Consider the following 26,194-nt stretch of genomic DNA (forward strand, 5'->3'; position numbering starts at 1 on the left):
TTCACATATCCTTTGTGAAAAAACCCAACATACTTTTTTCAAAGGGTTAACCGATAATACATTGATTAATTGCTCATTGTTGTCTAACTCAATGGATTATTTTAGGAACCGTGGACGTTATGAAAATAGTTGTCACGTGGGCTTTCTCAGCCGACCTTTGAGACTTGACACCTATGTGAAACACCTGAAACAATCTAAGTGATCAGTTGTGAAACGAACACGGGTTATATCCCGAAACGATATATATATTTTTAAATATTTGATTGTTACAGAGACACGTGACATCGAATACGTTTCTTTGTACATCTGCAGACGTTTGGGATATTGTTCCTTTGTGTGGATATTCACGGATACATTACTCGAACAAGGAAGCTGCCTAAAATTATACACATAAATTTGGTAGGTTTTAATTATGATATTCGCATTTTGTGTTCCTTCATTTGCAGTAGCGTTGGACAGATTCATTCTTGTTCCTCTGCGTCTTGGCTAGTTAATTTTTCCATGCGCGATAGACATTGCTTTCACAAGTTTTTTTACTTTGTATATTACAGTCAATTTGTAAAATGTGATTCTCTCAGGCAATTTATAAAATGTGTAAATATTTCAGTCATTCAGACTGAAAAATCTGTCCATTTCTTTAACAGATTGACCAAAATTGATTAAGACGATCAATAGGGCCTAAAAAACATCACAACAGATTATTATGTAGGAAGTGTATTATGTATTATGTAGAAGCCAAACAATATAGATATGTACTTTTCATCGGAACATTTTCAGTCTCTTGGTGATGATATTAAACATAAAAGTGTTTGGAATTTGTTGTCATAATAATAGAGATGGACATATTTTTCAGTCAATTTGTAAAATAACTGAATATTCAGGCATTTAATAAATTTCCTTAGTGAACATTTTGCACATTTTGACTGTTAAAATATAAACACGACAAAATAAGCTATTTGTGTTGCAAGTCAAAATAGTGTAAACGAAAATCGCACATTTACCAAGCAAGTGACGTATCAAAACTTCGTCACCGTTACCGATGCTACCCACAAAGATACCTACATTTCCTTATTATTTCCAAAAACTGTATTTCATTTTGTTGATCAATGTGACCCTACGCCCTGATACATGTACTATCTATAAAACGAATTGCGCAGCACAGGTCGCGAACTAGTCTACGTTATCATCCGGGTACTCACGGGAAAAAAAATAACAATTGCAACAACCAGTCCCGGATAATTGCTTTAGATAAGTGCTCCTTTACCTGCAGACTTACTTCATTGTCTTTTCTTTAATCTCACACAAAAAGGGTATTCATTATTAATGAAGGTATCAGCTCTATTATATGGTCTCTGGTATCAGCATGTTATATTACGCATACCGTATTTTTAGATCAGGAATTCCCAAGTGGGACAGGTTGGTGCAAGCAGAAGCGAGTGGACGCTAACATGTAACTGGTACACACAAGGATAGCGAAAGGATAACGGGATGGGATATTCAACCAGGATTATTCTGATTTCCTGCATCATTCGCTCATATTTATCCATGTGTCCTGAAGACATTGTTGGAAACGATAAGTGTAGAGAGAGTCCAGGAACTAAATACCACTGTCAGTACGACGCTGACACAGATACTACAACAAATACATGTGCACCTGAAGTGAACTGCAGCGCAGGTAGGATGAACCCTTGGCGTACCCACGGTGGTTTGATTTTCAGTTTGGCACTCAGCCTCTTTGTGTAATCAATATTTGACCTGTTATGTAGGCGTCTGCTTTCGCTTTCGATTTAACATATCTATTGATGCGGATGCCTTAATGTGACGTAACAGGAAACGATGTGTGTGCGGTTATAGGGACCAGTTCAAAAGCTCGACGTGGGTTAAAAAGTTTAATTCCTTAATTCCTTGAGACATATAGAGAAAATTGCTCTGGACCGTGTTCTCCCAACGAAGTCAACAGTCCCTTTTCTAGGGAGTTTACAGAATATCTATTTGATGTAAATAACCTTAGGAGGTACATGTAAACAGTGTTATGACTTAAAACGAGCATGTTAGCAAGATATACTGACTTCCGCCAATTACATAATGGAATATACATTCATTACACTCGTATTATAAAAGGCTCGCCAGCCCATTCCATCACCGATAATCCATTTAGGCCATAATTCTTGCACGTATTATAATGACTCGTCATCCCTATCCATAACGGAATATACATTTACATCATTTTTCCACGAGCGTAAAATGACGGCTCGCCAGCCTAACTTCCAAAACTGATTAGATTACAAATAACTTTTTTAACGTATTATGACGACTCGTCAGCCAACTTAGACACATAATGGGGTGTTTACGTACATATATAAACCAGCCCGACAGGGGCGGAACTGCTCAATGAAATTTCCCACACTCCACATCTTCCCCGATCGCACAATCCTTCTCGTCAGAATTGAAATTCTGCAAACAGAAACATACATAAATATTTTGTTCAATCATACATATTAATAATGAATTACAAAAACTTATGTTCAGTGTTACTGCCGTGCTGACAAGCGAGAGAGACGAGCTGCTTTCCACGCCCCTTATTTATACCCGTAACATACCCAGGCTAATTACCTCCCTTAGCCATTGCATACCGCTAAGGAGAAAGCAGTTTCTCTCTTCTTCATAATGCACTCAACCGAGAGAAACATCATTTCCCCTCTCCATACTATGTAATGCCACAAACCCAGATATATATACATACAAAATAACACCAATATTTACAATGACCCGGTCGCAGAGTCGACACGGGCAGAGACTCAAAGAAAGTCTATAGCCCTAGAGATAGGGAAACGACAATCGTCTCTGAAGATGATCTTTTATGTAACCGTCCTTGGCATTTTCACTTCTGCAACGTCCGTGTCTTTTAAACATTCGATCTGGTACGCCGTTGTTTGCCGTTGCTGACGCCCCACCACTACGCAAGCTATGAAGTCCATAACTTTTGATGTTGCACACAAATGGCGTAAAGGCATCTATAAACGATTCTCTAAAGATATATTCATCAGAATGAGTCAATATTCAGGATAAGGCAAAGTATTTTTCCAAACTTGTAAAGGGACATAATTTTGAATTCTGTATATGTCCGTTTTTGATTGTTCAATAAATAACACTATATGACTCTCATAAAAGACAATGTCAGATCGTCTAATGTGTAATAGTTCTGCAGATCTCAGGAATCCTGAATATGCTGCAAGGCATATACACATAATCCTTCAATTACAAAGTGTAGGATTAAGCATTGTTACATCAACAATGTTCTTTTTGCCGCTTCTAAAACATTTTTGACTAAACCATTCTCAGTCGGGCTTTGCAATCCTACTATCACATGAGCATGGCGAATACTATAAAACGCAGTTAGCACAGGGGCAAACGATTCATTCCGCTGAACAACAGGCAGCAAATATAATGCGCAGTGCAAAGGTGAAATCGGTAAACTCGCAGCCATTAAACAAGAATGTGCCCACCGTTTCCACGCATCAATACCATATCTGTATTTCCTAGTAGTGGAATCTGCTATACAATTCGTCAGCAGATCAGGCAAACCTGCTGCCAACCCCCTCACACCAGGAGGTAACGCCTTTAACTCCTCTCCATAAGCGCAACTTATCACATCCGTAAACAGAAATTGCACATTCAACATATGCTGAAATCAACACGCAGAGCTAGGATATTAAACAGCAAATCTTGTTCTCCAAACAATCTACCTCCAATCCTAGACGGTACATAAGCTTGTTTAGAATTTGGCAAATACATGTGTTCTATCACCTGTGGAATAAACGAAAAATTGCGAGTGATAAGCGGCAAAAAGCATGCGGAATGCCATTCGGGCACAACAATGGTGCCTTTAGGTTCTTGCTACCATACCAATAGGGGGGACAACCCAATTTTCCCACAACCTAAAACCTGGAATTAAAACATGGCAAATTAGCATTGTACCAAGATGCAAATCTATCTACATCGTGAGGACCCCATCTGGCATCTATATGCTTACATATCTGATTCGAAATGGACCAATCATCGAAGTCAACAATTTTACTCAACATATCTGCGGTCTCATTCTCTGAACGCGGGATCCACTGCAGATTAACTTTTTGACTTGAACACAACTCAAAAAGGTCCATAACTATTCTTTGTAATTGCGGTTTCATACTACCCTTATCCACTATGGTAACCACATTTTGATTGTCAGTACACCACAATATTCTACGATGTCTCAGTTGTGAGATAAAACTTTGCACAGGGTTCATACAGGGACTGACCTCCAAAATTCAAGCACGTTTTAAGTACCTTGGACAAAATTTCAAGGACCATTTTTCAAAAACAACCTTACGATTTTAAAGGTGCATATTCAATTAAAAATAACAAAAAGTACAAACCTCTGCAATCCACTTCATATAAATGTTTAATTTCAGAATTTTCACTGTTGTTTCAAATACACAGTACAATTACAATGTTTAGAAAGGTCGTGATTATCATATTTATTTATATTGTTCTTCCTATTTAGGTCACTCAACATTTTAAAACGAAATGTAAATCAAACGTGTTTGTAAAAATATATTCAATTGGAATGACAGTCACATTGCTGTGCTATGCTTATAAACGATAAACATGTCCACATTTTAGAACAATTAATAAATAAACAACTTGTTTTAAATTATCATAAGCTTCATAACCAATTACTATAATTTGATTATACCATTTGATGTTTCATCATGTTCACTCAGGGATGTGAGCAGGTTTTCCCCCAGAATATTTTTTAAACATTTGATTGAATTTTAAGCAATTTCATGCAGTTTGTACATTTACACCAAGAAATGTAATAAGTCAAAGGCAAAATTCAACTCAATAAGTCAAATAAACAAAGATGGTGGTGGATGCAGAAAAATTTCGAAGTTAAATCAGTACTTTTAAGAAATCGGGCATAGCTTCCGCGCACCTGGCTACCCGCCAGGTCTGGGAGCAATACTGCCATAAACTTCAACCCCCATCCCCCAGACACAAGGACAACTGTCACAAGCGTGCAATGTCTGACCCTTTCCCCATGTTGAAGCATATTGAAAAAAACTTATCTTGTACTTACCTTTTGTTGAAAAAAACCCTCCATTGCAAACATAAGACATTAATACAATATATATCCCCGTATTATGTGTTTTCGAACGCTAAATAAACATTCATAGTTTTCTCGCTAATCACATGAACAACTGTAAAACATCTCATTCACTTACAGCCTAAAAGACAACTTTATCTTAAAAACAAGCCATCAGCTGACTCTAGGTTTTTACAATTACTGTGTGACGCCACACCCCACGTTATAGTGCAAGTATTCGTGATAGAAAACGTGTTCGAAACCGCTCAAAAAACATATCGAAAACCGGACAACCTGTTTTCGATCAGAGCTTTCGAATGACTTATCAATAATGACAACACACAGAAGTTAATTGTTAGAAACGTAACGCACGATTTATGTGTCTTGAATATATGAAATTATGAGATTTTGTTCTGAATTCGACTCATAACGTAATTCAGTGACTTTTCAAGTACCTTCGGCTAAAAATAAGTACTTTTCAAGCACTTTTGGTTAAATTTGTAAAAATAAGGACTTTTCATTTGAAACGCTGACATTCAAGCACTTTTCAAGTCTGTGCGTACCCTGTTGCAGAACGAGAAAAACGGCCTTGAGTTCTCTCCATGTAGAACTATTTTTAGCCTCCTCTTCTGACCACTGACCATGGGAATAAGCAGCATCCATTTCAACACAATACCCTCCATATCCGGTATCACTGGCGTCACTGTACACAACTCGACTCAGAACTGTACTCCTTATCAGTACTGTTCTCGACAAACGAGCAATGTCTTCTCTCCAACACTGTAACTGTTCAATGCTCTCTGACGACAATGTAACGTTGCAGTTCCACGATGAAGCTGTCAAAACATCAATGCTGAGAAACTTAGTCATTAATTGTACAACATTTCCCTTAACTAGTTTCATTGCTATGATTTGTCCGATAATCGCAGCAACATGCCACACCGGTTGATAAGATCGCCTATTCACTAAAATAAATGTAATCGTTTCAATCGCTTTATCTAACTTCCTCTGAGCCTGAGGAACAGGTAAACACAGGATGTTTGTATCTATGTGAAAACCGCGCCACTCGATAGACTTGCGATTTTGTTTCTATTTAAGTCTTCTGACAGCTTTTGATTCAGCTTTCTCAATTTTCTTGTCATCATCCGAATCAATGGAACTCATTGGAAACATAATGTTTAACCGTCTCCCAAACGCCTTAAGACGAATCCGCAATTTTTATCAGCTTATTTGTTTTCTCTAATTTTCCGATAGCTTCTTCCACACATCTTGACATATCATCATAATTCCCATTCTGAATGGCTTGTCTCGTATTAAGTAAGTCTTCTAAAACTTCCGAATTAACATTAAACTGAATTCGATTTCCTTCCCTTGACCAAGAATATTCTGTTTCAGTCTTAAACTTTTTCAAACCTTTCGCTTGCTGAATAAATTCTTCTCTTAGGTGAGAATTTCTTTCCTTTACAGCACTCTCAATATATCTTTGATTAGTGTCCATTTTTTCAAAATGGCGTCAAGTTTTCCTGTTGATGGATCGTCTTGAGACATAATAGAACTTGACACTTATGTTCAGTGTTACTGCCGTGCTGACAAGCGAGAGAGACGAGCTGCTTTCCACGACCCTTATTTATACCCGTAACATACCCAGGCGAATTACCTCCCTTAGTCATTGCATACCGCTAAGGAGAAAGCAGTTTCTCTCTTCTTCATAATGCACTCAACCGAGAGAAACATCATGTATGAGCTTGCGGGCCAAGTTAACTGCTACGTCTCTCAAGTCGACCTGATAGTGATAACGATCTCGTGGTGAAAATAGGATCGGATTTATTGCTTAGTTTAGTAAGATTTTGTCGGTTTGAAAACTTGCAGAGCTGTTAACCCCCTCACGCAAAATTTAAGGAATTAAGATTTTTATCCGACATAAAAGTTTCGAACTGTTCCCTCACCAGGGCCAGATTGTAAAGCCGAAAGCAGTCAAATTATGAAAGAAAACATCAATACATGGTTCGTGCGTAATGCTTTTGAGCAATGAATGAATAATCGTAATGAATAATCGTAAACCGTAATGCAAGCTGTTTATATACTAGTATCTATTAGATTTTTCAGTAATATGATTTATCAGTATATGTATGTAGTTGAAAATAAATTTAAGACAAATTTGTATTAATGAGATTATGTTCAGTAATGTAATGTTTATCTGCCAAACAGGAGTGTCGACGATGATGGTAACATCAATATCTTGATCTGGACTAGAGTATTAAACATTTCGGAGACGAAGGAGAACTTGATTTAGTGACATTCCACCTGCCACCCCCCCCCCCCCCCCCCCCCCTCCGAATATTCAGTTCCCTAATAAGCTCCTAATGGTTATAATTTCAGGGAAATACGCAGCTATCAACTCAATCGAGAAACAAGTGACATGCATGCCATGTTCTCCAGAGATGTTCCAGTCCCATGCCAAACTCTCCACCGCATTTACCCAGCCGAACTGTGACGAAAGAAAAACTCCTTGCGGGGAAGGTGAGCTTGAGTGCGGAGCCGCGTCCCCATCACAGAACTTCAAGTGTCGTTGTGACAACAGCCTCGGATGGAGACCTAATCCCCTTGTAGGATGTGACTGCTTTCTAAAAGGCACCAGCCTGTGTGTGTGCCAGGAAACGACCTGCGAACCAGGCGAGGAGTTGGCATCAAGTAAGCGTAATTTGAATATGAATTGGTTTAATGCTGCTTTAAACAGCATTTTAATGCTTGTCAGATTAACATAGTAACAATTGTTCTATTCTTTGTAAAGTGGGAGTACAGGTGGCCTGGTAGTCTATGGCGCCACAATTTGCTGTTGCGTTCCATGGGTACGCCAGAAACCTTTGATTGTGGGTTCCAATTCCGTTTCGACCTGATTATGTTTTTAGGTTTCTCAGCACCTTTCTAGGTGTTAAACGCCACTTCGGGCTTTCCACCCACATTAAGCTGACACGCAGTAATATAACTGGAATACAACTCCCTCCCCCACGTTTTGTAAATCACAAATTCCTGTACTCGTTTGGTTTGAGTCCAACCCGCGATTCGAACGCACGCATACAAGGTCAGCGACCTAAATCACTCTGCAGTTTAGATCACATACTTTGTTTACCCCTCTGATAAGTGTAAATTGACACGGTTCCTATGAATAGACCGTGCCTTTCAGAAAGTGGTCAAATGTAACATATTGTATATTCGGAAATAATGTGAATTGAACTCCGAAATGATCGTTTATTACTATTAAAACAATGAGCACGTATACAGTTCTGAGCGATCAAGGAACATAATCGGAGTAAATCTGGATTTCCAACCCATGATTAAGGGACGCACCTCTGCAAAACAAGTTGTGGCGCATAAGATCAGTTCATTGCCACCCGCGCAACCCATTTAAATATCATTGAGGTGAGGTGAAATGGGGTTTAACGTCGCGTCCAAGATTATTGCACTTATATAGCGACGTGCATGCACGCGCGCGCGCGCGTGTGTGTTTGTGTGACTGCTTGTACTAGACCGGACTGATGCCGATTTATAGTGCTAGCTCACTGAGATACCATGCCGCAGTTTAACATGAATACCCCACACAGTATACTGGCTCCGAGCCGACCAGTCCTTGTTTTAACCCCTTATGCCGAGCGCCAGACAGGGTAACAACAAGTACCATCTTTTAACGTCTTTTGGTATGACGCCCCCGGGGATAGAATTTCGGACCTTCCGCTCTCCGATCATTGAGGTGAAAGTATGTAAACTATATTGGAAGCTGTTTGTATGGGTGTAAATATAATCAAACTCCATTTTAATATGAGGTACATACCAGACATGTACCTATATCGATTTCGAATCTTATTTAACTGAACCAGCATCAACAAGACAGTTTCGTTATCATTAATTTTACTTATTTACGGGTTTTAATGTATACACCTGGTAAGCACTTAAGCAGTATATAAACTGCCAGGCAAAAGAAAGTATACAGCCATGTTTGATGGTGTCTTAAAATGGAACATCCAAGAAATGGTTATTCGACGGTGATGTAATTGATTCGGGTATCACCGTTGTATTTTGGACCTTAAGTTTACAGGGCTGCGGCGACTGTTTTCAGCCTAGTAAAGTTTTAACAACGTTTTATTGGTCAAATCCACTTTTCAAGTGTATACTTTCATTTGCCCTGCCCGACTGTATATTTCCATGAACAATAGTAATTGCTAAAATTGTATCCTGTATTTGATTGTGTACATTACAACTCATATTTGGGTAAAGAAACAAAAATCGATGTTACTGTTCCATGTCAAATAGTATTTGACTACCATTTCATTTCGTTTCTCTGTTTCTTCAATTGTCCAGTTGGTACCTCTCTTTTACCGTTACAGATTTCACGTGTGTGCCAGTATCTACAACAGATATGTAAGTACCTTTCTTAGCAGGATAAGTCTACCCTCTTCGTAAATAGCTGATGCTATCATTGACTTGCAGTGATCCGCTCGTTTGATTGGCAACACTATTTGGCCCTTTACACCAAATGTAGCCTGTGTCGGCCGATAATCGAGAGTTATTATTCCCTGGCGTTGACATTTTATATTACTAATTGCAAATTTTGATGCAAATATTTTTTGGATAAAGTTACTATTACCACGTGGAATTTCAACAAAATCCCTTTTTAAAAATTTATTATGAGTGGAAACGTGTCTTAAATAAAGGTTTCAGCTGCTAAGGTTTATTCACCAGTACGTACCTGTGGCCACCTCCCAGACCTTGGTAATGCGCGCTTTGCATCCTGGTTGGCCTACATGCGCCTATCAATGTCTATCCCAGTCAGTTCATTCTCTTCCAAAGTGCCACACAGATGTGACGTATTGTTATTTATAAGGAATCCATTGGTTTTTGCCTTGGTTACGTGTCGATTACCAAGTTCAAACAATATGGTAACCCAGGAATCTGTACGTAATAGAACCAACAAACAACCAACAGGTGGTATTCAATCAACAAATGTGTCGTAAAATTATCTAGGTTTACAAATCAATACGAATTACTGCACGACAATTACAATGACAGTACACAATAGAGCGGTAGCACACTATTCAATGACAGTATACAATATGATGGCAGTGGTCAGTATCAAATACAAAAATACAGTGGTGACAGAAAACATAAGTGATAAATAGAGGTTATCACGCGAGTGTGTTTGGGGATGGTAAATATCCTGCATTAGGAATAAACGTTGTATTTAGTGAGCCTTGGCGAGCTAAATACATAGTGTTTATTCCTAATACAGGATATTTACCATCCTCAAACACACAAGCGTGATAACCTCTTTATCATATAATGTCATTCTTTAATTCTGCGCTTCAAAATCGCTTTCCCTCTCACAAACATTACCTAAACATTGCGAGTTTTCATGGAATGCGCGCATTAATATTTATTACGTCACAGGGTAAGTGATGTGTCAGTCGAACAGTGACAGTAGCCAATATAGTTCCAACTGAAATCTGTTTCTTATACAGTGGCAAAGCAACATATACGCAAAACAACAATTGTTTTTACTTGCCTTTCGCGGCAATCCATCGGTCTGTCCGCTAGAGTAACTGCCCTTTGTCAAAGGGAAGCTACTCTAACCCTAGTCTATGAGACGTCACGGCCATGGTCAGACGTTCTTGACAGTCGGTCTGTCCTGTCATAACGTTAAGAAGTGTAGTCAGATGTACACAGAGCGACAAAACGAAACAAGGTAACAATTCAAACATATTTCGGCCAAATCCAACTATTTTTATTTGTTAAGGTAATGTTTGTGAGTGAGGGGGGCGATTTTGAAGCACAGAATTGAAGAATGACATTATATGATAAAGAGGTTATCACGCTTGTGTGTGTTTAGGGATACAAGAGTATGTACACTTATATCGGGAGCTAAGGTTGCGATGTGACCATCCAGTTTATGGATACTGAATCAGAGATTGAAGCCGATCACGAAGACAACAATAAGAGCCAAAGCTTTGTCTAAGTTGGTTACCATATCCTAAGGATGAGTCTCAGAAGAAGTTTGATGTTCAGCGATGAGGCTGATGTGACAATGAATGATGATAGGGTGTCCTTTGCTGAAACACTTTAGTTGTAGTTAATCTGCAATCCAGATAAGTACAATGATCGGATCAGCTATGTCGAAACTCCTGGATGATGAAGCTTGGGAGCTACATTGGCTGAAGATTCTAGTTTTTGTGGTTGATCCACCGAGGAGGATATACCGACTCTCAATGCGGAAGGAGGTACTGATTCGGTACTGTCGTTGTCGATTGGGGAAGACATGCATACTCTTGTATCCATAAACTGGATGGTCACATCGCAACCTTAGCTCCCGATATAAGTGTCCATACTCTTGTTCCTCAGCGGACGACAGGGACCTCGTTCACCTAGACACTACAGTTCGAAGGTCACTCCTTTGATTTGCACAATGTTATCTGTGACTGAAGCACTTTCATCGACCTTATTTTATGCACCTTCCCCAGAAAAACCTTGCATCCGAGGTGCTGTGCCCCTCATCCAAGACAAAACGACAGCTACCTAAGACCTCCTGGCTCACCACGTGGGATCTATCACCACACTTCGTAGATGTGATGTTTTGCAACATTGCCCATGGGATGACCAATAAAAAAGTTGGCTCTACCAACTGCCATGGTCTACACTCTCTTTTTTCACAGGGCGCATACATGAGTTTGCACATGAGGTTCAGAGAGACGCTTCCCTACAAGTCACTGTTGACTTACTCTGTCTCCAGCGGAATCAACTGGAAGAACAGAGAAAAGACCGTAGACGACTGACCTTGCTCCTCTCAACTGGACCTCCGAGACCTCCTCAGTAATCAGTTAGCCTCTCTTCACGTCACCTTTTCAGGAACCAAAGGAAACACCGATTCTCCCACATTCGGGAACCACTACCTATAAGTGACTCACTACGCCAGCGAAACGACTGGGTTCTTCTGCCTCCAGAAGTTTCGATAATCTCTGATCCGGTAGGCGGAAGACAAGGCACGGTTGCTTTAAATTGTACCATCCTAGACAGCCTATGTGTGTCTCGACTTTTTTTACGAACAGATTATCCTCTGCCTCACGTGGCGACACCCCAAACAAGGTACAAACATGTCTACATCTTTATCCAGCCAAACAGCTTCTTTTTGTTTGTTTGTTGTTTAACGTGGCTCTCAGCAATATTCCAACTATATGACGGCGGTCTGTAAATAATTGAGTCCACACAATTGGGACCGATGACATGCATCAAGCAAGTCAGCGAGCCTGACCACCCGATCCCGTTAGTTGCCTCTAATGACAAGCATGGGTTGCAGAAGATTTTCACGGGTTTATATGAAGGAAAGATGCTGCCATATATGTTTATACCTCCTTTTAGTCGCCGTTATATGGCGAAGTTAAATATTTCTCGTGTCGTTGTCTTGACACTGAAGCAAACACATTTTCAGGATGCTATAGCTTTGGAAGTGGCAACTATGGATCTTTATGCTATAGTCCGCCCCGTGTGCTGATGGATAGAGTCTGCCCAGAGAGCAGAAACCGGGCTTCCGGGGTCAGCGAGCCTGACCACCCGATGGCGTTAGTCACCACATACGACAAGCATAGTTGCCTGTTTCGGCAAGAGAGGGTTGCAGAAGACATATTATACCCCGCATCTTCACGGGTCTCCAACAGCTTCTTGTCCTCATAGACGCCATAATCACGTTGCTTGTGAAGAAGGCAGTAGAGTGTCTGGGCACACAACCGATAAGATCAGGTTTCTACTCCAAAGAAAAACAGTCACATTTTCAATATGAAATCTTTCAACAAACTATACCTGGAGACACTCTCACACTTTCGCATGACATCAATTGCTCCACTATGAGCGATTCTTTATTCCAGCGACTTCATGATCAGCCTTGTTCTACTCGTTCTTACACGTCACTTTCATTCCAGAGCACCGCCATTTTCTCCGGTTTGCGTTCCTTGGCCAACACTACCAATGGCGAGTGCTCCCCATTTGGATTTTCTCCGGCGCTCATGGCTATTTACTCGCCTCAAACCCATCGTTTGTGCACATTCAAGGCCTAGTCTTCGAAACCTATATGTACGACTGCATCCAAGCCAACGAGGATTCGAACACTCTTCTTCGACACCTCGATTTCACACGTCCACTTCACCATCATTATCAACACCAAAAAGTTAGAAACCATTCGCACACAACCTCTCCAGTTCATCGAAGCCCTCTTCGACACAATCCTGGGCAAGTTGTTTGTACCCCAGGATCGTTGTGAGAAAATCCAACGCCTTGTCCATCGGTACTCAAACAGCCACTATATGGCAACCACTTCTTGGCCTCCTAACATCAGCAGAAGGCCTGACAAAGAGGGGTCAACTTCACTTACATCCATCCAGTGCTTCCTCAAACCCTTCCTGCTGGACGACGATTGTCAGGTTCTAATTTCTCTGCCGAAGTCATGTAATAAAAGTTTAATAAACCTTTCTTTCAGACACGTTTCCACTCAGGATGGAAATAAAAATAGAGAAATGGATAGTGTGAGATATGATAGGTATATATATATAAACAATATATTATAAAATTGCCAGTTATTGTTAAATCGGTAGCCTCACACTAGTAATGGTTGCTGTATGATGAATTGTATAATTTATGCCTGTCTCCTCCAGGACTTTCCCGCCTTGTGTGTCAGGAATCTGCACGGTTGCACCCATCATCCTGGGGGTGCTGTTGGTCATCGCGATAGTTGTCATCATTGCATTGGTCATACTACGTAGGTGGCGTTGAAAAGATCGCAATATATGAGCGTTTTCTTTTATTTTTTAATGCAACATGAGTACACCTGTTAACTGAATACAGTGTGCATGAAAATAGTAACAGCCGTTTTACTTGTATTTCCTATAAAGATCAATACCCTCTTTTGGTTTCAATGTGTCAGCATGTACTCGTATTCCAAGAAGATAACAATGTGGACTTTCTTTCATATTTGTGGGTGTTTTTGGGTATTTGATGCCCGGACATTTATTTGGCACCTTCAAATATTCAATAACACCATCAAGTCTGAAAGTGCATAATGATTATGGAGATTGTAAATTCAAAGCTGTTTTTTCTTTGTTCGTGTGTTCGACTATCTGTACGACACACATGATGTCACGCGGGAATACTATGACGTCATACGATGCATGACGTCATATGCTTTGACAATTGAACGCAACATGTTAGCAGAATGCTTTGAAAAAATCGGTACTCCAACTAATTAAATATTGATGTGATGGAAAGTAATCGAATGCAATATATAATGGATGGCGTAATTAGTTCGTCATGTGAAAAGCCATTTTTGTTTAAATGCAGCATAAATTGCAACACTAGAGTATCTAAATTACATCTTCATAATCGTTGTACTAATGCCAAAGCTATCCGCCCATATCGTGGTATTAAAACATACAATTGATGTTTTTTAGCAGTTAACGAATGTATGATGTTGAATTTGTATCGCAACCCTTCCATTGTAATTTCAGTAAAACGAAGAGAGAACAAGTTGAAAGTGGTAACATCCGGAGAAGACGGTTATCCCTGTGGATCCAAAGGTGTGTGTGTGAGTGAGGTGTGAATGTGAGGTGGAGGATATGTCTGTCACTGAGGATAATACCTTGTATCATTAAAATAAGGGGCGGTCGGGTAGTGGTTAATGTGATGTGGGTACAATGTGTGAAGCCCATTGCTTGTGTTCCCCGCCGTGATATTGCTGGAATATTGCTAAAAGCGGCGTAAAACCATATTCACTCACTCATTTAAATAATGTCTCCCAATACGCACCTACCCTCTGTAGTTAATTATTCAAAATTTAACCGCCCCAAAAATCCAAAATATGACCCCCCTTTCCATACAATCTCTCGATCCGCCTTGGTGAAGACCCTAGAACTGTGCCAGATGTCTAGCGTTATTTGTCCGTGGCGTTTTTATTAAAATGTTACCTAAAACAAATGAAAATTTGTTTAATGAACATAAGAATCATAGTTTCTAAGAACCTGCAACATGGATATGATGTGAAGCAACACAATGGGAGATTTGTTTATCTCATTTATAAGGAAATGTTAACAAATGATTTTAAGAAATGAAGCCCTTTTCTCTGCGTCGTATGGGTTCGAATAACGGTTCGCCCCGATTATGTCAAACCAAACCCACTCATTCACTCACTCACTCACTCACTCACTCACCCTCCCACCCACTCACTCACTCACTCACTCACTCACTCACTCACGGTATTTGATGAGTTAAGATTTCACAACACTTAACTGCCAGGCCACTTGTTTCCATTGTCCATTGACGGAAGCTTCTCATTTCAGTAGAAGCAGAGGCTCCCAGCGCGGAAAAGGGCGGAATACTGTACAACAAAATAAAAACTGTTTTCATTGAAAATGTTGATCCGAAACCCCTCCTACTACGGTTAGACTTTGGCTCGTATAGTGATGTAAGTACGTGTTGTGTCATGGTGTCATTAGTTTGGCATTCACTCGATGTTTAAGGTTCCTTCATTTTCGTCATAGGTGTATTCTGTCTCTCGTTACCTTACCACTAAGTGTGAAGCACTGAGAAATATACTGCTCAAAATTTGATAAGGATCACTAGGTGATATGTGTGTAAGTTACCACAAACATAACAAAAGACATGACTGTGACTCAGAAACGTGTTTAATCATGTTATGAATGAAAATTCATGAACGGCATGAACTTGTATCAATATGGAATGTTTGAAATCTGCAAACACCAAAAGGCATTTCATTAAAAAAGAGAAAGAATTACACAGTTATGAGGGATAGTCCATCATTACACTTAGTCGATGAAGTGTCAATATCGAGTATGACCTCCCCTTGCATCAATGACGGCCTGACAACGTCGAGATATGCTGTCAATAAGCACCCGGATGTTCCCAATGGGAAGGTTGTTCCACTCTTCCACGAGGGCATGTCCGAGCTCTGCCAAAGTCGTGGGTTGTGCTCTACGGCGTGAAAGGGCAACCTGCAGCATGTTCCAGACATGCTCAATCGTGATCAAGTCCGGCGAGCGCGCTGGCCAATCCATGCGGACAATTGTCTCCTGCTCAAGATACTGCTCAACCACCCTGGCGCGATGAGGACGGGCGTTATCATCCATCAGGATGAACTCAGGGCCAACAGCACCAGCGTAGGGTCTGACGTACACATCGAGGATCTCATCCCGGTACCTCACCCCCGTCATTGTTCCTCTCTCCAGGACATGAAGATCTGTCCTTCCATCTCTGTTGATTCCACCCCATACCATGATGGAACCACCACCATAACGGTCATGTTCACTGATGTTGGCATCATGGAAACATTCACGTTGTCGTCGCCACACCCGCTGCCTCCTGTCTGTAAAGTCCAAACAATACCTGGACTCATCGGTGAACAGAACTGGAACCCAATCGTTCCGTGTCCAAGTGACATGATCTTCAGCCCATTCCAGTCGCTCCCGCCGGTGTCGAACAGTCAGGTGGATTCGGACACATGCCCTTCTCGAGTAGAGACCTGCATTATGAAGACGATTCCGTATCGTCTGAGTGGACACATTCACCCCCGAGGCGTTCAGGAGGTCGTTACGTAGGCTGGTTGCTGTCCAGAAGGGATGACGTCGTGCCTGAAGAGCCACAAAATGATCTTGGCGTTGGGTTGTCGACCTCTGACGACCACCCCCATGTCGGTGTGCTGCTGTACCAAAAGTTTGCTGTCGGGACCAGGCCCTGCTTACAACGCTCTGGCTGACGTTTGGTGCATTGGCAACGTCACGTTGTGAATAGCCAGCATCAAGCATTCCAATACATCTACCCAGTTGTTCTGTCGTCAGGCGACGCCTTACACGTTGAGGGGGCATTGCGTAGATAAACGTAGTGTAAACACTCAATTGAGTTTACAGTTTCAGAATGAATCAGACACCGTTGCCTGATTGGAAATCGTGCAATGGTAGCAAAAGCATGAACTGTGATGTGAAACGCATTTCCCATGGCATGAAATGCACGTGCACGTGTGTTGGAGACGTTTTTGATTTCACTTGAACACAATATTGCCAGTTATGCAGTTATTTTGTTTTTTTATTCAGAAAAATATCTACGATCCTTATCAAATTTTGAGTAGTATATATCTCCAGGGCCATTTCGATAAACCTGCACTAACCCCTGGATCCATTCCCGTGGTTCTCGCCATCTCAAATTACCCGCCATTAATTATCCCCCGCCCCAACGAAGTTGGTGGGGGATATAGAAATGGGTTCCGTCAGTGTGTGCGTGTGTGTGTGTGCGTGCGTGTGTTCGGCCCGATAGGGTTCGGAGCATAATTCAGAAACCGTTAAATATTTCTCTACGAAACTTTGCATGTCTATCAGACTCATGCTGAACTGGTGCCTTTTGCTATTTAGGAATTTTGTAAATATTTCATGAGTGTTTCATGCTTGTTTTCATTAACATTTTACCGAGCAATAAAACATCGAGAGGAGGAAAAAAAGGGTAAGGGAGGTAACTCGTATTGCCTAGAAACCAAAGCCACCGCCAGTTTTAAATGACATGAAAACATCCTTTGCATCAAAATGATTATTGAGGGCTTTCTCTAGCGTGTCAGTCTTTTTTTTTATTTTGAATGTCTCGCAAACTCTATCGTAATCAATGGGACTAGCCGCTATGTTGTTGATATCGCCAACCTAACCCTGAGTCTGTTTTGTAACTCGCATTCTGACTGGTACGTTTGACCTAGTTGCCAATCAAATTGGCAAATTGAAATGGCGGGTAATTTGCGACTGCGAGAACCACGGGCATGGGTCCAGAGGATAGAGTGTAGATTTCCAGAAATGCAGGCCCTGGAGATGAAGAGGATGTGAGAAATCAGACCTTTGTTCAGACGGAGCCTTAATTTAACTCGATGTCAGAAAACGTCTTGATGACATGCCGAAACAAGTTCCATAGGGCATAAAATCATTTAAAATATGTGATGGTACCAGGTGTCCCTTAAACAAAGTTGATGGTTTGAGGAGTTAATAGATTGGGTTAAAGATGTAAGCGAGTGATTAAAGATTACGAAGTAAGGTGTTGTCCAACTTCGACATACATGTATACTTGGGGGTTCGAAAATAACATACACTTCCAGCATTTGTTGTTAGAATGATTTCGTGTCTTTCCAGGAGCGATTGCGTGATTATATCAACAGAAACGGCCGAGAAGACGGAGCCGCTGAGCTTCTCCAGACAGTGAAGAGACAGTTTCCCAACAAATGGTTCGAGATGCTAACGAAAGCCCTCCGTCATTGCGACATTAGCCTATCTCACGTTGCAGATGACATGGATAAAATCAGAGACAAACTATCAAGTAAGGAAAAACACACCCTCATCGATTTAACTATCCAATCCTGAAACTATGTCTGTTCAAGTCGACTTAAGTCGACACAAAGCGACTTCCTAGTCATATCTCCAGGTCATTTTGTGCCACCAAATGTTCCTCATATATATAGCATGCTTATCATAAAAAGCGACTGAAATGGATACCGGATGGTCAAAATGTCGGATGAATATCACTGATACTGGAATGGATGATCATCTTGAGATTCTGTTTTCTGGACTGTCTGGCATCGACCTACACTTTGTGTTATCCAGTGTAGTGTAATATCATCCTGCTTGGTATTTAAAAAAACCTTTTCTCTCTTTTGTTGTGATGTAACTTCTTTTGAACATGTCAGCCCCATCAACTTTCGTTTCTGTCGAAAACATTGTCAAGTAATACGTATTGGTGCAATGGTGTTGTATTTCGCACATTTCTAACTTCGGCTAACTCGTATGCTATGGAATGGCGCCAATCACGCATGACGAGACCGGTGCAACTGGGTTAGAATAGGTCTTCAGCAACCCATGCTTGCCGTAAAAAGGCGACTATGCTTGTCGTCAGATGCGACTAACGGAATCGGATGGTCAGACTCGCTGACCTGGTTGATGCATGTCATCGTATCCCAATTGCGTGGATCGATACCACGATGATGCTCATGATGTGAATCACTTGATTTTCTGGTTCATACTCGATTAAACAACACACAAACAATCAAACATGAAGAACTTTATCATATTCTGTACACATAATGATATTAAATATTTTGGTTGCAGCGGCTGAAACACCCGTCTCGGGAAGAGTATATTAAATAGTTCCCAAAGTTCACTGGCTAGGAGGGCTTGTTACAAAAAATAAATGCTGCACACCCTCATCATATTTTACTTTATTCTCTTGCAGAAGAAACAGTCGAATTACAAAGCAGTGGAGAACAGGTAAGATTTGTTGGCCTAGAATTTCTTAACGAATTCTAACGCTGTGCCCTGTAGTGGCATCGTTGACTGTGTTTCTCTGTATCTAGAGAGGCGTGGTTATCTGGATTTCTCGTAGGTTGCAATTAGATGACACATAGCACAGCAGTCATTGGTCCTCGGTATCGAATTCTAGTCAAATAACGGACTACTTGAATTTTAATTGTGAAGTGAAATCGCTCTGTCAAAACAAACATTAGGAGAGTAGTTTGTTGTAGCTTTTACCACGCAAAACAAACTTTCGAGATGTAGACATCTATCATTATTTCAGTTCGTATTTAAGGATGCCATGCATGCGCATCTATAACCGGATATGCTCCATATTTATACCACATTTTTGGGCCGCTGTCTGTTAGCTAAAAGCACTAAGATAGCTAGCTGCGCGAACCAACCACGGAACCAGTTTAGAGACATTGGCGATAACAAGTTGGCCCGCATTGTAAGCATGCGAAAGGCAAAGCTTTGTTGTCATGTAGGTTGTTGTTTAATACATTTTTTCCACGGTACACCATATATACCATTATTATTGCATTATAAATGTCATCATGTCAAGTTCAAGTAACGTGGCAATTTTGTTCTGACTTCAGGTCCCAGATTCTGAGAGTGGGCCGCATGAAAAACTACCTTTAGTGCCAACAGCTCCTCCCGGTCAGGAAGCCTCCGCAGTCTAGCCTCTACATTGTGCATGTGTGTGTGTGTGTGTTTGTGATGGGGGGGGGGGGGGGGGGGGGGGGCACCGTTCATAATATTGGCTCCCACAGAGGATGTAGCCTACCGCACCACCAGCTGGGTTAGCGTGGGGTCGATATGATCAAGTATGGAACGAGTGATGTTTTAGACTTCGCTAAGTGAAAAAACAAAAGAACTAATAACCGGATAATGTGGTGTAGGATGTCGTTCGATTTCCATATTTTTAAGGTCAAACATAGGCCGTTTCCCCTTCTACATACTGGCATTTTGTTCAATTCAGTATTAACAATCTAGTTCTTGAGTTCGTATAGATTTCCTACATGTGTCATAATGTATAACGCTTAGTTTGTGCTTCTTCAATTTTCAATATTGTCTGTTGTCTCACCGTGTACCTTACTGTTGTAGCTTTATTCCCACATGTATTTTGGAAGATGAATATAGCCTTTGTTCATCATTTCAGTCTTCATAAGCAGATATCTACAAATAGATGGGCGGGGGCATTAGATGACTGCATTTTCCTTTTGTATTGTCTTTAACGTCGGTGGCATTAAAACAACAAAATATCATTCTGATTTAATTTTTTTCTGAATGTTCAATTATTAATGTCTATGGAGAATTGACGATTACTGACCTCACATTCCTCATGTATGATGTCAACACGTGGCTAGCTTATTCAAAAAAAGTTACACCCGAGTCTTCAGCTTCAGTCCAATTTGATTTAAGACATGGTGAACTGAACATATGTCAGGTGATGTGGGACATAATGCATGGCTGGGTGATGTTTGTTGTTTAACGGCGGGTTCTCCGCAATATTCAAGTTACATGACAGCGGCCTGAAAATAATCGAATCTGGACCAGACATTCCAGTGATTGACATCATGAGCATCCACCTACGCAATTGGGATATGACATGCACCAAGTCACCGAGCCTGACCACTCGAACCTGTCAGTTGCCCCTTACGCCAATCATGGGTTGCTTAAGACCAATTCCAACCCGGTTCTTCAAGTGTCGATTGGCGGATGTGAGATGTTTTCCTTGAATTAGCTGTATAGGTGCTTCTATTTCTCTGGCATGAGGGTGTGATTGAATAGAGTGAATATACATGTGAAGATACAGTAACCAATTGGACAGTTTTCCTTTTTTTGTTCCTCGCTATGCAAGGCGGTTCCAAATGTTGGAATTAGTCGGGGAGCCTAGATATTAAGAATACGACAGCCTTAATATAATAATATCCGTCTTGAACCAAGGACTTGCTCCTAGTTAAAACAAAACTAGGACATCAGCTCTTTTAGCTCGTTTTGGCCAGGCTTCTGGACCTGTCCAAAAACTATATGTGATAGACACACGACAGGAATATGTACAGTGGATCTATTAAGCTGTACACACAACTCTGCACAGCGATTTTCGGCGCCTTGGATGAGGTGAACTGGAATGAAACCCAACATTACTCTGCCTAGCTTCAGCCCAGGAGTATCTTGGAGCAGAATAGGCCCCGTGGCTACTGTAGTGGATCTGGTGGACCGAATGTACCCGACAGTGTGGATCGCTGCTCATGCCATCAGCCATTGTTTTGGCAATACTCGGCGAACTACAATGATGTAGATGGAGTAGTGATGTCGAATGCGAACCAAATACATAACGCTGCTTTATCCTACAACTGGTTTCGATGGGGTAGCCCAGTGGTTAAAGCGTTCGCTCCTCGAGCCGAAGGCCTAGGTTTGATTCCCAACACGGGTAGAATGTGTGAAACCCATTTGTGGTGTCCCCCGGCGTGATATTGCTGGTATATTCACTCACTCATCCTACGACTACAAACAGGCAATATCACTTCACTTAGTGGGTATATATACAAGGACCAATAATTAGCTATACATGAGACACAGTTACTGAACGTAGATAGCAAACTATCATCCTCGTCCACGGTGACACATCCTGGTTAGTGGCATGATCCAATAAACTTCACAAACACGTGCACACGGTTCCCTGATCGGGTACAACGAAGGAATATGCCTCCAATAGTGTACATGAAAAAATGCGCGCAAAAGGTATGAATGGCCAATCACAGAATGCGGTTGCCAGACACTTTATCAAATCTAATCGTGTGACATCCCGACTAATGGAACGATGTCGGCAAGTAGGTTGGGTTAAGATAAGGGTGGATTGGGGAATGCCTAGAAAGACTACTCCGAGGCAGCACACCTGCTTTGAGGACCAGTTTCATCTCTGCGCCAGAACTCCACGACAACTCCAGGGCTGCCACAAGAACCCGGCTTCGACGTCCATGATACGAAACAGGTTGAAAACTGCGGGTTTCAAATGAAGACGACCTTCGAGAGGAATGCGTCTAAATGTGGCATGCGGGTCTTCATTAGCGGCATTGGAGAATCAGCGTGTTTTCTAATGAATCGAATTTCTGTTTACGCTTTACAGATGATAGACAACGTATTTGGATACGGTGTGGAGAGAGGTACTGTCCGGCAGTAGTCCAATGGCATGATAGATACGGTGATTGCAGCATCAGTGGTTAGGCTGGCATCACCTACCACGACATGCCGGATCTGAAGATCGTGAAGGGGAATATGACCGGCCAACCTTATGTGGAACAACTGTCACGTCCAGCACTCATCCCATTTGCCCAGCGGTCAACTCACGTACTCACAGACCTGCTGCAGTCGACTGTCTGAGGCAGCAAAGTGTCACAACAATACCAGCCAAATATCCAGACATGTCACAATTGAACACGTTTGGAATGTTCTGGGCCGAAGGGTGCGCAACCAACCTCAGCATTGTCAGAATTTGCAAAAGGTTGGGCATGAAGAATGGCGAAGAATGTCACCGGAGACAACCCGGCGTTTGATATCCAATATACCCAGAAAATATATAATGGGCCGGATAATGACTTTACTATGAAGATTGAATTCCACAACCCTCATTTCAGACAGACAAATTTATTACGTATGTGTGGCAATGAGGCCAATAGTACATTGATTAGATTGTAGGTGATAGATGCACACCGTCTTATTTATATTCAATGTATTTACCTTCTTTCAAATATCTTATAACCACAAACAGCAAGTCTGAGAAGAATATGGCTATTTTTGCTGTTCATTAACTGTACAAATTTTCTTAGTGATGGATACGTATAATAATAGTTAGGCAGGTATTTGATTCTTATACCTTCATATACTGGACATATCAATAAAACAAGGTATTCATCTTCATTTCAATATTTGCAGAAAGGACACATCGATGCTTAAACATCATTATCTTTGGAGTGTCTGTATAATTGTACATTGAGGGTATGTATGCCACACCTGAACTTCGTTAAACATCTGCCTAAAGATAAAGATCGAATTGTTGTTAAATACACTTCTGGTATTATTTCCATCTTAAACATTGAAAAGGAACATCTTATATCAGCTGACCAACCTTGACAATACATAACTTTACATTTTTGTTTAAACATTGTTAAGAACATTATTTTATTTCCAACATCCTGGTATATCCACGCGTATGCAAATCCATGCGAAAAAAGAGTTTCTTTAACAGCTGCAGCCCAGTTTATATCCCCAAAGTCATCAGGCGCTTAAGCATGTAATAGCATCGTCTAGGGTATCGTGTATCTGGTTGTCTGAGCAAACGTATCCAGTATTAGTAAATGAGTGAGTGAGCACGATTTTACTCCGCTTTTAGCAATATATCAGTAATATCACGGCGGGGGACACCAGAAATTGGCTTCACACAATTTACCCATTTTGGGAATCGAACCCGGGTCTTCGGCGTGACGAGCGAACGCTTTAACCATTAGGCTACTCGACCGCTCATTATCCAGTATGAGATAACCCTACATTGATAGTGTATATATATCAGGTGCCTTTCGCATTCTGCTAAAATTGCCTTATTTGGTGGCCGGTAGCCGACGCCAAGAACAAACTTACACAATTTTATATGATTTTTTTCAATACTGTTGCGATATAAGGTCTCCCAAAGTTCCGAGCCGTACGTCAGTATTGGCTGTATTTTACCAACAACTGTCCTAAACAGCGATTCAACAGGGATATTTCTATCTTTACTAATAAACCGCTTCGCTGAATACATTGCTTTATCTGCATGCCTTGAAAGTACTTCGCATGCTTTTGTAAATAAATTTCGAAATGAACTTGTTAAGGCAAGATATTTGTAGTATGATACTACTTCTGGTGTTTCTGGACCGAAGGACCATTTTTCATGTTTAGATATTTTATCCCCTTAAACAACAACTTTAGTTTTGTTAGTATTTACAGATACTCCCAACATAGCACAATATTTATATAAACTGACGTCCAAAAGAAACTTTACCAACTGAAAATATAAATTTCAGACAAAGTATAACCTTTTTTTCCATGAAGTCTATCCAAAACACAAAACCTGAATACAACAATAGTGTTGCAGAAAATGTTAATCGTCTGTTACATGTTTACGAGATAACACGCGAAAAAGTGAAAAACACGTGCACCACGGACAACTGCAAATGCACGTGCGGTTGCGGGTATATAATGATTGCAACGGCAAGTCAGACATCCACAGTGATAAAAAAACCCACAAAAGAATTGCCAAGACTCACACTCGAACAACGTGAACGAGCCTTGGGTATGGTACAGATGGGAGCCACCCACGCCCATATTGCACGAACCTTCGGTTGCTCCCGTGTTGCCGTTACGGACAGACAGGGCGGACCGCTGACAGACCAAGAACAGGCAGACCCAGGGTGACCACGCCCCATGATGACCGGTACTTGCGTACCTTGCACCTCCGAAATCGCTTCCTGACAGTGACGTCATCGGCGACAAATGCCTTAGGTCACAGGGTTAGTCGACAGACAGTGGCCAGGAGACTCAAGGCTCATGGAATCAGGGCTTTTAGAGTGAGTGAGTGAGTGAGTTGGGTTTAACGCCGCTTTTAACAGTATTCCAGTTATATCACGGCGTGTCAGCTTAATGTGGGAGGAAAGCCCGAAGTGATGCAGGTCTCAGACGTTTACCACTTTGGTGAAACCCACGAGCACGGGTATGGTGCTGACAAACCTAGAAACATAATCGGAGCGAACCGGGATTCGAACCCACAATCATAGGTTTCTGGCTTGTCCAAGGGACGCAACTCTGCACAGCATATCGCGGCGCCTTTGACGACTGGGCTACCCGTGCCCACCAGGGCTTTTAGACCATACAGAGGGCAGCTAGGAGGTCAGGAGGTCGTACAATATGGTGGAGGGAGTGTCATGCTGTGGGGAAGGATCTGTGGTAGGAGAGGACACCGCTGGTCATCGTTGACGGAAACTTGATAGCTCAGCGGTACATGGATAACATTCTTCGTCTAGTTGTCCTACCATTTCTCCAACAGCAGCCACGTGGTGTCATTTATCAGCATGACAACGCTAGAGCCCATACAGCCAGAATTGTCACTAACTTCCTCGCAGCCAACAACGTCAACGTCCTGCCGTGGCCTGCACGCTCGCCCGACATGTCCCCCATAGAACACCTCTGGGACCTGATGGTTCGTCGTGTTCGACAACGACCACACTCTCCAGCCAACCGGCAATGACTGATCTTGGCCCTCCAAGACGAATGGCGTCAAATCCCACGTGACCTCATCAGACGACTGACTTTTTCTGTGCGTCGAAGAGTTTTTGCGTGTATTGAGGCATTTGGTGGTCACACATGCTACTAATGACTTGTTAATGAACGTGAGCGATTGTTTATGTACTATTTTTTATGGGGGGCTCTGACTTCATTCTCGGTCGCGGTATTGTCATTTTCAGTGTTGATCATGTTGATATATTGATCTTCTCAATACACTTTACTTCATGCATGTATGTTTTGTTGTTTTTGAGCAAGAGTGATTTCAAACTCTGGCAAAGTTTCTTTTGGACGTCAGTTTACAACATCTATCTTTTATCAAAAGTGTATTCGAGATTCAAATTCAATAATTGATATGAATATTTTACTTATAATGTCTAACATGGCAATG

The 26,194-nt window shown here is 41.4% G+C and overlaps 1 protein-coding gene across 2 annotated transcripts; it reads left to right on the forward strand.

The window, feature by feature from the left end:
- Positions 1-1,302: 1,302 nt before the first annotated feature.
- Positions 1,303-20,204, forward strand: LOC139463361 (uncharacterized). Of its 2 annotated transcripts, none has more exons than XM_071244615.1 (9): positions 1,303-1,675; positions 7,508-7,819; positions 9,511-9,544; positions 13,819-13,922; positions 14,668-14,736; positions 15,499-15,620; positions 18,334-18,517; positions 19,427-19,461; positions 20,085-20,204. In XM_071244615.1, exons 1-9 carry the CDS (start codon positions 1,489-1,491, stop codon positions 20,166-20,168), a joined length of 1,131 nt encoding a protein of 376 aa, XP_071100716.1. In that variant the 5' UTR covers positions 1,303-1,488; the 3' UTR covers positions 20,169-20,204. The 2 variants fall into 2 exon arrangements, with proteins under 2 accessions (XP_071100716.1, XP_071100715.1); XM_071244614.1 differs by having other exon boundaries at positions 1,305-1,675; positions 15,496-15,620.
- The last annotated feature ends 5,990 nt before the right edge of the window (positions 20,205-26,194 follow it).

Source organism: Haliotis cracherodii, unplaced genomic scaffold, assembly GCF_022045235.1.
Source record: "Haliotis cracherodii isolate W230 unplaced genomic scaffold, xgHalCrac1.p SCAF_16, whole genome shotgun sequence".
Lineage (NCBI taxonomy): Eukaryota > Metazoa > Mollusca > Gastropoda > Lepetellida > Haliotidae > Haliotis > Haliotis cracherodii.